The 13,029-nt window shown below is 50.8% G+C and overlaps 1 protein-coding gene across 1 annotated transcript in view; it reads left to right on the top strand.

Moving 5' to 3' along the window:
* Positions 1–13,029, top strand: part of SYNJ2 (synaptojanin 2) — a 251,838-nt gene that overhangs the window by 200,195 nt on the left and 38,614 nt on the right. Inside the window, exon 19 of the mRNA XM_082249743.1 lies at positions 5,599–5,817. Within this exon, the coding sequence (XP_082105869.1) occupies positions 5,599–5,817 (219 nt within the window). The remainder of the gene's footprint in view (positions 1–5,598; positions 5,818–13,029) is intronic.

Raw genomic sequence — 13,029 nt, 5'->3', positions numbered from 1 at the left:
GAGGGGTTCTACAGTGTATGGGGGAGGGGTTCTACAGTGTATGGGGAGGGAGGGGATTGAAGCGTGGGGGGGGGAGAGGGAGAGGATTGTAGCTTGGGGGGAGGGGATTGTAGTGGGGGAAGGAGGGAGGGGATTGTAGTGTGTTGGGGGGGATTGTAGTGTATGGGGAGGGGATTGTAGTGTACGTGGAAGGGAGGGGATTGTAGTGTACGGGGGGAGGGAGGGGATTGTAGTGTACTGGGGAGGGAGGGGATTGTAGTGTATGGGGGAGGGAGGGGAGTGTAGTATATGGGGGACGGAGGGGATTGTAGTGTATGGGGGGATGGAGGGGATTGTAGTGTATGGGGGGACGATTATAGTGTATGGGGGAGGGGTTCTACAGTGTATGGGGGAGGGGTTCTACAGTGTATGGGGGAGGGAGGGGATTGAAGTGTGGGGGGGAGGGAGGGGATTGTAGCGTGGGGGGGATTGTAGTGTATGGGGGGAGGGAGGGGATTGTAGTGTATGGGGGGAGGGAGGGGATTGTAGTGTATGGGGGGGAGATTATAGTGTATGGGGGGAGGGGTTCTACAGTGTATGGGGGAGGGGTTCTACAGTGTATGGGGGAGGGATGGGATTGTAGCGTGTGGGGGAGGGAGGGGATTGTAGCGTGTTGGGGAAGGGAGGGGATTGTAGTGTATGGGGAGGGAATTGTAGTGTATGGGGAAGGGAGGGGATTGTAGTGTGGGGGGGGGAGGGGATTGTAGTGTATGGGGGGATGGAGGGGATTGTAGTGTATGGGGGGACGGAGGGGATTGTAGTGTATGGGGGGACGGAGGGGATTGTAGTGTATGGGGGGTGGGAGATTATAGTGTATGGGGGAGGGGTTCTACAGTGTATGGGGGGTTTCGGGAATGAAAGGGCACGGAGCAGTGACCCCGAGAACCGGGCCACCCCCCGCCATAGGCTCCAATGTTAAACCTGGTCACCTCGCGGTTAGGTCATTGTCCCTTTGGGGAGGGGATTGTAGCGTGGGGAGGAGGGAGGGGATTGTAGTGGGGGGGATTGTAGTGTATGGGGAAGGGAGGGGATTGTAGTGTATGATGAAGGAAGGGGATTGTAGTGTGAGGGGGAGGGAGGGGATTGTAGTGTGAGGGGGAGGGAGGGGATTGTAGTGTATGGAGGGAGGGGATTGTAGTGTATTGAGGAGGGAGAGGATTGTAGTGTATGGGGGAGGGGTTCTACAGTGTATGGGGTGGGAGGGGATTGAAGCGCGGGGGGGGGATAGGGAGAGGATTGTAGTGTGGGGGGAGGGGATTGTAGTGGGGGAAGGAGGGAGGGGATTGTAGTGTGTTGGGGGGGAGGGGATTGTAGTGTATGGGGAGGGGATTGTAGTGTATGTGGAAGGGAAGGGATTGTAGTGAACGGGGGGAGGGAGGGGATTGTAGTGTATGGGGGGACGATTATAGTGTATGGGGGAGGGGTTCTACAGTGTATGGGGGAGGGAGGGGATTGAAGCATGGGGGGGAGGAGGGGATTGTAGTGTGGGGGGGAGGGAGGGGATTGTAGTGTGCGGGGGAGGGAGGTGGTTGTAGTGTATGGGGGGAGGGAGGGGATTATAGTGTATGGGGGGGAGATTATAGTGTATGGGGGGAGGGGTTCTACAGTGTATGGGGGAGGGGTTCTACAGTGTATGGGGGAGGGATGGGATTGTAGCGTGTGGGGGAGGGAGGGGATTGTAGTGGGGGGAGGGAGGGGATTGTAGTGTGTTGGGGGGAGGGGATTGTAGTGTGTTGGGGAAGGGAGGGGATTGTAGTGTATGGGGAGGGAATTGTAGTGTATGGGGAAGGGAGGGGATTGTAGTGTGGGGGGGAGGGAGAGGATTGTAGTGTATGGGGGGGGAGGGGATTGTAGTGTATGGGGGGATGGAGGGGATTGTAGTGTATGGGGGGACGGAGGGGATTGTAGTGTATGGGGGGTGGGAGATTATAGTGTATGGGGGAGGGGTTCTACAGTGTATGGGGGAGAGAGGGGATTGAAGCGTGGGGGAGAGGGAGGGGATTGTAGTGTATGGGGAGGGGATTGTAGTGTATGGGGAGGGGAGGGGATTGTAGTGTGGGGGGAGGGAGGGGATTGTAGTGTATGGGGGGACGGAGGGGATTGTAGTGTATGGGGGGGAGATTATAGTGTATGGGGGAGGGGTTCTACAGTGTATGGGGGAGGGAGGGGATTGTAGTGGGGGAAAGGGAGGGGATTGTAGTGGGGGGAAGGGAGGGGATTGTAGTGTATGGGGAAGGGAGGGGATTGTAATGTGGGGGGGGATTGTAGTGTATGGGGGGACGGAGGGGATTGTAGTGTATGGGGGGGGGGAGATTATAGTGTATGGGGGAGGGGTTCTACAGTGTATGGGGGAGGGAGGGGATTGAAGCGTGGGGGGAAGGGAGGGGATTGTAGTGTGTTGGGGGGGAGGGGATTGTAGTGTGGGGGGGAGGGAGAGGATTGTAGTGTATGGGGGGGAGGGGATTGTAGTGTTTGGGGGAGGGAGGGGATTGTAGTGTATGGGGGGAGGGAGGGGATTGTAGTGTATGGGGGGGAGATTATAGTGTATGGGGGAGGGGTTCTACAGTGTATGGGGGAGGGAGGGGATTGAAGCGTGGGGGGGAGGGAGGGGATTGAAGCGTGGGGGGGAGGGAGGGGATTGTAGTGGGGGGGGAGGGAGAGGATTGTAGTGTATGGGGAAGGGAGGGGATTGTAGTGTATAGGGAGGAAAGGGAATTGTAGTGTGTGGGTGGGGGGGAGGGGATTGTACAGTATGGGGGGAGGGGATTGTAGTGTATGGGGGAGGGAGGGGATTGTAGTGTATGGGGGAGGGAGGGGATTGTAGTGTGTTGGGGAGGGAGGGGATTGTAGTGTGGGGGGATAGAGGGGATTGTAGTGTGGGGGGGATAGAGGGGATTGTAGTGTATGAGGGAGGGAGGGGATTGTAGTGTATGGGGGAGGGAGGGAGGCGATTGTATTGTATGGAGGGGAGGGGATTGTAGTGTATGGGGGGATTGAACGATAAATGTCGGGTTGGAGATTGGTGAGGGGGAGGGGAGATGTGAGGGCAGGAAATCAGAGAGGAGGGGGGAGGGGAGCTCCTCACACACACAGAACAGTGGATCATCCAATAGGAAAAGACCCCCAAATCCACCTCCCCTCCCGGGAAAATTGCTGTCACGGGCGAACCAATGGTGCTGGAGACGCTAAAATTGTACCGCAAGTGGCCAAGACACTCCCCTACAGCTGAGAAAAATTTGGGGTTTCTGCGATGAAAGGGCGCGGAGCAGTGACCCCGAGAACCAGGCCTCCCCCCGCCATAGACTCCAATGTTAAACTGGTCACCTCGCGGTTAGGTCACGGCCCCTTTGGGGAGCTGTCACGGGCGAACCAAAGGTGCTGGAGACCCCAAAATTGTATCGTAGGTAGCCATGATGCTCCCCTATAGCTAATTTGAGGTTTAAGGGATGAAAGGGCGCGGAGCAGTGACCCCAAGAACCGGGCCGTGACCTAACCGCGAGGTGACCAGGTTTAACATTGAAATCTATGGTGGAGGGGGGCCCAGTTCTCGGAGTCACTGCTCCGCGCCCTTTCATCGCCGAAACCCCAAATTTTTATCAGCTATAGGGGAGCGTCATGGCTACCTACGATACAATTCTGGGGTCTCCAGCACCTTTGGTTCGCCCGTGACAGCAATTTTCCCATGGCGGTGTGTGTGCGCCCCAACGGCTGTTCGTTCGGCACATGCGCAGTTGCGCATTTCCACGGACACAGGGAAAAGCGGACGCAGGGACACTTCCGTTTTATTAATATAGATAATAATACATTTTATTCAAATGTCATCTTTGGTCACTGTTTCCCACTTTCTGCATCTTGAAAACTTCTCATGCAAAGCCAATTGTTGCTCTTTGTACCGGTTTTTCTCGGTAACTAGTATTTCAATAACCTCATCGGTCAGAAAAAATTGTAGGTATGCCAAGGGGTTGTCATGGTCAATGTCAACTTTCATACCAGGTGCTCCAGTAAATGGGAATTTTGGGGGCGCTGCCTGATCCGTACCAAAGTCAATAGAGCACCAAGTTCTCACATCATTAAGCTCAGTCACAGAATCGTCACTGTCATCACTTTCAGTACCTAATGACGAATTTTCCAATGAATCGCTATCGCTCAATTCTTCAAATAATTCCAAATCATTGTCGCTTTTTTCCAGTTTGTCTAAAAGCGCTTGGACGCCATGGATGTTCTCAATTTTCCAAGCCTGTATTCTTGAGGTATTGTACAGTATCTCACAAAAGTGAGTACACCCCTCACATTTTTGTAAATATTTTATTCTATCTATTCATGTGACAACACTAAAGAAATGACACTTTGCTACAATGTAAAGTAGTGAGTGTACAGCTTGTATAACAGTGTCAATTTACTGTCCCCTCAAAATAACTCAACACATAGCCATTAATGTCTAAACCGCTGGCAACAAAAGTGAGACCACCCCTAAGTGAAAATGTCTAAATTGGGCCCAATTAGCCATTTTCCCTCCCCGGTGTCAAGTGACTGGTTAGTGTTACAAGACCTCAGGGGTGAATGGGGAGCAGGTGTGTTAAATTTTGGTATTATCACTCTCACTCTCTTACTGGTCACTAGGAATTCAACATGGCACCTCGTGGCAAAGAACTCTCTGAGGATCTGAAAAAAATAATTATTGCTCTACATAAAAATGGCCTAGGCTATAAGACGATTGCCAAGACCCTGAAACTGAGCTGCAGCACAGTGGTCAAGACAATACAGGGGTTTAACAGGACAGGTTCCACTCAGAACAGGCCTCGCCATGGTCGACCAGTTGAGTGCATGTGCTCAGCGTCATATCCAGAGGTTGTGTTTGGGAAAGAGACGTATGAGTGCTAGCAGCATTGCTGCAGAGGTTGAAGGGGTGGGGGGGGTCAGCCTGTCAGTGCTCAGACCATACACCGCACCCTTCCCCCTGGGACGACAGCCATGCAGTTTGATGTAGTGTGCCGCATATGGTCTTAAGACTTGACAGTTCTTTGCTATGAGGTGCCATGTTGAATTCCAGTGACCGGTATGAGAGATTGAGAGGGATAACACCAAATTTAACACACCTGCTCCCCATTTACACCTGAGATCTTGTAACACTAACGAGTCACATGACACCGGGGAGGGAAAATAGCTAATTGGGCCCAATTTGGACATTTTTACTTAGGGATTTTGTTGCCAGCGGTTTAAACATTAATGGCTGTGTGTTGAATTATTTTGAGGGGACAGCAAACTTACACTGTTATACAAGCTGTACACTCACTACTTTACATGGTAGGAAAGTGTCATTTCTTCAGTGTTGTCACATGAAAAGGTATAATAAAATATTTACAAAAATGTGAGGGGTGTACTCACTTTTGTGGGATACTGTATATTATAGGTAACATATTTACCTGTGTAGCATTACATGTTCATGAGTAGAAAATACAGAATTAATAGTCTAGGCATGTAAGTATTTGATTTTGTTACGTCATATAGAACAATAGCTATTGAGGAGTTTGTAATCTTTATGCCATCTCTGTCTCGCAGACCTGTGCTAGCAATTGTGGAAGTGGAAGTTCAGGAGGTTGATGTAAATTCCAGAGACCGAGTATTTCAGGAAATCTCCTCATCTCAGGGACCTCTGGATGCCACTGTGGAAGTTCACATTGACTCACCAACATTTGAGGACAAAGCAGAGTTCCCTGAAGACATTACTACAGAGCTTGTACAGAGATTTCAGAGTTACGGCACTGTTATACTTGTACGGTAAGTAGAGAAAGAAAAAAAAATGAAAGCAGTTAAAAGCATTGGGTGTGAGGCACTCGTTGTTTTGATCTGCTGCCTAATACTACTACTGCAATTGTACATTGTATTGTGACACTTTTAACCATCTAGTGAATAAAATTAGATGATCATAGTAGGGCCAAAATATCATACTTTCTTCAGTTTTTTCTGTCTGCTACTTTCTACAAAATGTCTTTCTTATGCCCAGTACACACGATCCGAAAATCGGGCGACGTTCCATCCGTTATATTTCGTATTCTAGCAGCTCTCAATAATATTCGCTTAACGGGAGAGGTTACTCACGATACGAATTTTCTCGGACGATAATTCTTAGCTTCCGGTATGCGTAACCACGCTGTAGCGTGTGAGGGGAAAATGATGTCTACTGCTCATGCGCTGTCTACTGCTCACCATTTTTTTCGGACGAACAACATACTGATAATACGATTATCGTACGATGTGTTATAATACGATCAAAATTTTTATGCTTGCACGACCGGATAATATCGGGTGAACTGTCGTGATCGCCTCTCGTAAGCTGTGTACTAACGATCCGATTATCGTCCGATCCTTTCACAAGCGTTAATTTTCGTCCGATTTTCGGATCGTGTGTACGGGCCATTAGCGTTCACCTCTTTTTCACTTCTCTCTTCTTTGGAAAAGCAAATAGCTGTTTGTGCATTAATGGTCTCACAAATACCTTTTAATATTGTGCATAGGTCCCAACAAATCCACAAAGACTTGAAGCTGGTATCATAATAATAAAATAAATACAATTTTGAATTGCTTACTTTTTATGTAACGCAGTGACAAAACGTTTCTAATGGCTGCCAGGGACTTGAGCTCCTTGATATGTAGACCTGCAATACCTGGCACAATAGTGATTTGGTCCAGCATTCCTTGTATTTTTTATTTATTCGATAATCTTGAGACTGTGGCAAGAGGAGTAAGAACACCAATTTTTTTATTCGTTTTATTTATTCTTTATTTGGTTTTCATAAGCAAAAAATCACATTTTTGTTTATATCTTTATACAAAAAAGCAAGACGTAAACCCCACCCCCCCCCCCATTCCCATCTCTTCATCCTTTCGCCTTTTCTTGAACCTCCTACCTTCCTACTTCACTCTCCTGAACTATATTTCCCAGATCTCCATATATTTCCTCGTTTTCCTAAACTCTTCCTATCTTTTCCACATAATAGAGAATCTCTTTATTTGGTCCTCTCTGCTACTAAACAGGTGTTGCATTTTATATATGTACTCAAGTCTTTTAAACCAGTCCCTTAGTGTGGGGCTCTCGGGGTCTAACCATTTTTTTGGGATTGTCCCTTTTGCTGCATTTATCAAATGTGGTGCTATCGTGTTCTTATATCATTTCATTGGGCTGTTTGTATTGTGGAATAAACAAAGCCACAGGTCATTAGCGATCTCTGTTTTCGCAATGTCCCCTATATATTGCCGTACCTTAAGCCAGTAAACTCTTATTTTTGGACATTCCCACCATATATGGGCCATGGTACCCTCTTAGTTGCAACCCCTCCAGCATTGTATAGAATTTTCTGAATTATTTTTCTGAACTTTACCTGGGGTTATATACCACCCAGCCAAACATTTGTAGTTCATTTCTACTGTATTAATATCTCTCGACAGGCAATGAGAGAACACCAATTTTAAAGCAGGAACCCAGAGACTCCACATTTCTTAGAAACATAACAATGAGAACTGTGGCAGGGAATTCCTTCCACTTAACTTTGTAAAACTTAAAGCATATTTTCAATTTAAATTGACCAATTCTCTTTTTCCAAAGCAGAAAAATGAATTGCTATCCTAGTCATAATCACAATACTGTCATCTCTCTTCAGCAATTTCTCAGTAGTAGTCCTTTTTCTTTTCAAAGGATCAGGGTTCTGTTCATGTCTTACACTTACTTGTCTGACCAATAGAGTCTGTCTACAGATGTAGGACAAAACACTTTTTTCAGTTCCTAAAAAAATATTTAAATACTTACATGATCGTAGACGGCATATCAATTGCGTTCTGTCACAAGTTAGCCTATAGTTTTGTCTGTATATTCTTACCTCCTTGCTGCAGTGCTTCTGTCTGCCTCCCTTCACATGTGGTGTTTGGGCTTCTATGGGTGTCGCCTGCTCCACTGTGGGTTATATCCTGTTCCTGTCAATTACTTCCTGGGTCACCTCCCTGTATGCTTCCCTATATATACACATGCTCAGCTCACTGCCCCTTGCTTGAGCAACATCGCTGTTCTCTGAGCTCCCATCCGTGTATCCCTTGGCTATTGTATCTGATCTCCTGTGTACCGACCCAGCTTCATTTCTCCGTCTATGTTTGTCTGCTGCCTGTCCTGACCTCGGCTTTTCTCCTGGATCTCCTTATAGTCTCCTGTTTACCCTGCACACGCCAGCGGTCTCCACATCCTCAGCTGGGCCTACCTGGGGGCCGCGACCTAGTTCCAGTCTGCTGCAAGTTCATCCCCACCATCAGGGGCCCTGGTGAAGAAGCAGGCTGGGGCTTAGACTCCGCGCCCTGGGAAATCCTGAGCTGGGGATCTATAAGGGCTCACTACCACAGACTCGTTGACACGTTCACTCTGATGGCCCCCCCACTTTTCACTGGCACAGAGTATTGGATATCTGATTGTTTTTTTTTTTTTGTTTTTTTTTTAACTGATTAAAGTAGAACTATAGGCAAAACTTTTTTTCTCTTACGTCCTCCGACAGTCGCCGCCTCTTCATATTCGTCACATATGGGGTATTAGACTTTGCTCCGAAGGAGTAGCTAGGCAACAGAATATGTTAACATTAAAGCTTTTAACATATCCCACCCTCAAGGGGTGGTCCCCTCAGTCAATACCCTCCTACTTCCTGTAACCATATCTCAGTTTTAATGTCTAGCTTGTCAGGAGTGGCTGGCTCTCTCTGTGCTGGGGCTTTGTGCCCCAGACTCTTTCTTATTTTTTGATTTTTTGTTTGAGTTTTCTCTCTACCTTTACTTAGCTGTTCTTTTTGTCAGCTTTAGTTAGTTCTTCGGATGAAGAGGATCATGCGGGCTGGGTCTCGGGCTGATCCCCCTGGTCGCAGGTTGTGGGTCAGTGGCTTCCCAGCCTGCCATCGAGCGTTCAGCCAGGTAACGCTCCTGGCACAGTGAACGACCCATCCCTGTTCGGTGCAGGGATGATTGGTGAGGTGGCTACCTCACTGGACGCTGTGCGGTTTCTTAACCCCCATTCTGTGCGTCTTGTATGCGACTCTCCCTGCCTCATGTGCAGCGGCTTGTTCGCCTGTGCGGGTCCCCCACGCCATTGTGAGGTAAGTGTATTTATGTGGGGACCTGTCTGTCTGGGGGGGTGTCAGTCTGGGACTGTGTAACCTGCCTCTATTCACACTGTTTGTCTCCCTATCTCTCGGCTGCATGCTGTGGGCTGCAAGGGGGGGGGGGGGGAAGCTGTGTGACACTGTGTGTGTCAACCTTGTCAGTGTGAGAAGCTGTGTGCTGTGGGGCATGTTTTGTGGCATGTTTGGGCATTATACAGCGATCGCTGCGGCGATCTGACATGTTTTTTTATACAGACATGTGTGCATTACTGTACTGTGGAGCGGCGATTTCGGCGCCAAACGGCGCCATTTTGCCTACACTCGCTCCGGCCGCATGTTCTACATGCATGGCGGCCATTTTCTTGTAGCCTCCCATAGGCTTTCATAGAGCGCCCTGGCAGCATCACTTCCTCTTCTCCAGGGACACCGATCGAGGCAGCAGCAGCGGCGAGGGTCTCCTCAGGTTTTATCCTTCCTATCCATTGCCTGTGTCAGTTTTATTGTCCCTGTGGGGGTCTCATTGTGCTTGTGTGTGGTGCGGTGGGCTGCGCTCGCCGCGCGTGTTAAAGGGGCAGTTAACCCTTTATTATCCGGCATTTGTTATAGAGGCAATGGATTCTCAGGAGGGCAAATTTCCTACCGCCTTGGTGGAAAGCCAGGGGACCGCTGTTTCCCCCCCAGGGGGGGATTTAGCCACTATTGTGGCTGGCCTTGCTGCTCAGGTGCAGATGCTGGTGGCTGCTCAATCTACTAAAAGACCCAGAGTTGCTCTTTCCTCTGATTCTGAGGGTGAAGGTGATGGGGCTGTTATGGCGGGGGCCTCCTTATCGGGGTCCCGCTCCTCCCTGGATCTAGTGGGGTCTGAGGTGGAGGCTGAAGTTGAAGGGGTTGATAATTCTCCCCCTGGCTCGCCTGAAGAGCTTGCAATCATGGATGAATTGATTGCTTCCATAAAGCAAACGCTGCGTTTGCAGGATGAAGTGTGTCCCCCCTTATGGGACGCAGAGAAAACGCAGGACGCCGCAGGTTTTTCCCTGCAATGATGATTTTCAGCGCGCTGTTAAGGAACAATGGCGCAATCTGCGCAAACCTTTTGCTGTACCAAGTAGGTTCAAGCTGCGTTATCCTTTCTCGCCTTCCACTGATGAAAGGTGATGTGTGCCTCCCCCAGTGGATCACGCAATTGCGGTTTTAAACAAATCCACTGCGATTCCTGCAGAGGATTCCCGTGTTCCGTGATGCCACGGATAGGAGATTGGAGTCTCTTGCCCGTCATACTAATTCTGTTACGGGTTCTATGCTTAAGGCTCTGTTTGCTTCTCTCATGGCGGCCCAGGCGATCGCAAGTTGGACGCAGATGCTTAGGCGCGTCCTAGTGGCCGATTCGGCCTCGCCGGCGACCCTGGATATGGTGGATCAAATCCACCAGGATGTCATGTATCTGTGTGATGCGGACTTGGACCTAGTTCCGTTGGCTGCACGTGTGCACAGCGTGGCGGTGTTGTCTCGCCGCCTGGTTTGGTTAAAATGTTGGTCGGTGGACCAGTCTTCACGTAAGACCTTAGCCAATCTGCCTTATGATGGGTCTCGCCTTTTTGGGGAGTCCTTGGATGTGTTGATTAAGGGGATCACCGGAGGTAAGAGCACTCTCTTGCCCCATTTCCCCAAGGCTAAGGGGGCTTCTGGGAAGAAGCATGCTAATTTTCGGCCCCCTCAGGGGTCCTTTCGTGCCTTTCGGTCGCACTACAAGGGCAAACCGTTCAAAGGTCAAGGCTCTCAGAAGCCCTGGTCTGGTAAACAGAAGTCCGGTCAATCCGGATCCGCAGCCCATAACAGTGCGGCCTGAAGGGGCGCCCTCACCCAGTTTTGGGGTGGGGGGACGCTTGCTCGGTTTTCTTCAGCCCTGGTTGGCCCGCGTGCGGGACAGATGGGTTCAGGAGATCGTTTGATCTGGTTACACGATCGAGTTTCTCTCTCGGCCGGAGAGCAGATTTTTTCCCTCAAATCTTCAACTGTCTCCAGAGCGTTTACGGGACCTGCACCTGGCGGTGCGGGACCTGAGGGCTCAAGGAGTGGTAGTTCCGGTGCCTCATCGGGACAGATTTCGGGGGTTTTATTCCAATTTGTTCACCGTGCCCAGAAAGGAGGGCAAGGTTCGTCCAATTCTGGACTTGAAGGCTCTGAACCGCTCTGTGTGGGTTCGCAAGTTCCGCATGGAATCCCTGCGATCGGTGGTGGCTGCCCTGGTTCCGGGGGAATTCATGGCCTCCATCGATTTGAAGGATGCGTATCTTCACATCCCCATTTTCGAGGGTCACCAGAGGTTCCTTCGATTTGCCATTGCGGAGGATCACTACCAGTTCGTGGCGTTGCCTTTTGGTCTCGCCTCGGCTCCGCGGGTCTTCACCAAGGTGCTTGCACCGGTTCTGGCATTATTGAGGGCCCAGGGCATTTCTGTCCTGGGGTATCTGGACGACATTCTGGTTCGGTCTGCGACCAGCCAGGGTCTGGAGAAGGACCTGTCTGTCACGATGCAAACTCTGCAGGAGTTTGGTTGGACGGTAAATTTTCCAAAGTCGACGCTGAGTCCGTCGGTTCGTCTTCCCTACCTGGGAATGATTCTGGACTCGGTGCAGGCGAAGGTCTTCCTGCCGGAAGACAAACTCAGAACTCTTCAGGAGGAAGTCAGGTCCCTCAGGGACGTTCCGCACTCGTCTCTGCGGACGTGCATGAGATGTCTGGGATTGATGGTCTCGGCCTTCGAGGCGATTCCCTTTGCCCAGTTTCACACGCGGGGTCTCCAAGCGGAGGTCCTGTCCATGTGGGACGGGCGACCTCAATCTCTGGATCTTCAAATCTCGTTGAGTCATCGCACCAGAAGAGACCTTCTGTGGTGGCTCCAGTCCCCGATGGTGTCCGGGGGCAAGTCGTTTCGTCCGATCTCGTGGACGGTAATCACCACGGATGCCAGCCTGTCGGGCTGGGGTGGTGTTCTGGGCGTTCTGTCCGCCCAGGGGACTTGGTCGGAGGGGGAGTCCTCCCTTCCGATCAACATTCTGGAATTGCGTGCGATAAATCTCTGTCTTCATCGCTGGACGGACCGGCTGCTGGGCTGCCCGGTTCGGGTGCAGACGGACAATGCCACGGCGGTGGCCTACATCAACCACCAAGGGGGCACCAGGAGTGCCCGAGCGGCTCGAGAAGTGGCCGACATTCTGTCTTGGGCCTAGGCTCATGTCCCGGCGATAACGGCGGTTCACATTCCGGGGGTGGAGAACTGGCAGGCGGACTATCTGAGTCGCCAGACCCTGGATCAGGGGGAATGGTCTCTCCACCCGGCTGTCTTCCAGATGTTGTGCGCGAAGTGGGGTCTTCCAGATGTGGCCTGTTCGCGTCTCGTCTCAACAACAAGGTGAGAAGGTTCGTGGCAAGGACGCGCGACCCTCGGGCAGACGCGTCAGACGCGTTAGTGGCCCCGTGGCATCAGTACAGGCTGATATACGCGTTTCCACCGATTCAGTTGCTGTCCAGGTTCCTTCGCAGGTTACACTCGGAACGCAGCACGGTGATTCTTGTGGCACCGGACTGGCCTCGCCGGTCCTGGTACGCAGACCTCGTGAATCTGGCGGTCGACGCCCCGTGGCGTCTGCCTCTTCGAGACGATCTCCTGTCTCAAGGACCGATATTCCATCCTGCTTTACAGTCGCTGGCTTTGATGGCCTGGCTGTTGAGACCAAGGTCCTGAGGGAGAAGGGTCTCTCCCCAGAGGTCGTTCATACCTTGATCAACGCGAGGAAGTCTTCCTCGGGGAAGGTTTATTACCGTACTTGGAAGGCCTATTTTGCTTGGTGTGAGTCCAGGG

This window comes from Pelophylax lessonae (genome assembly GCF_965119305.1).
Source record: "Pelophylax lessonae genome assembly, chromosome: 3".
Lineage (NCBI taxonomy): Eukaryota > Metazoa > Chordata > Amphibia > Anura > Ranidae > Pelophylax > Pelophylax lessonae.
The sequence above is the reverse complement of the archived record's forward strand: the minus strand, read 5'-3'. Positions and strand labels throughout refer to the sequence as shown.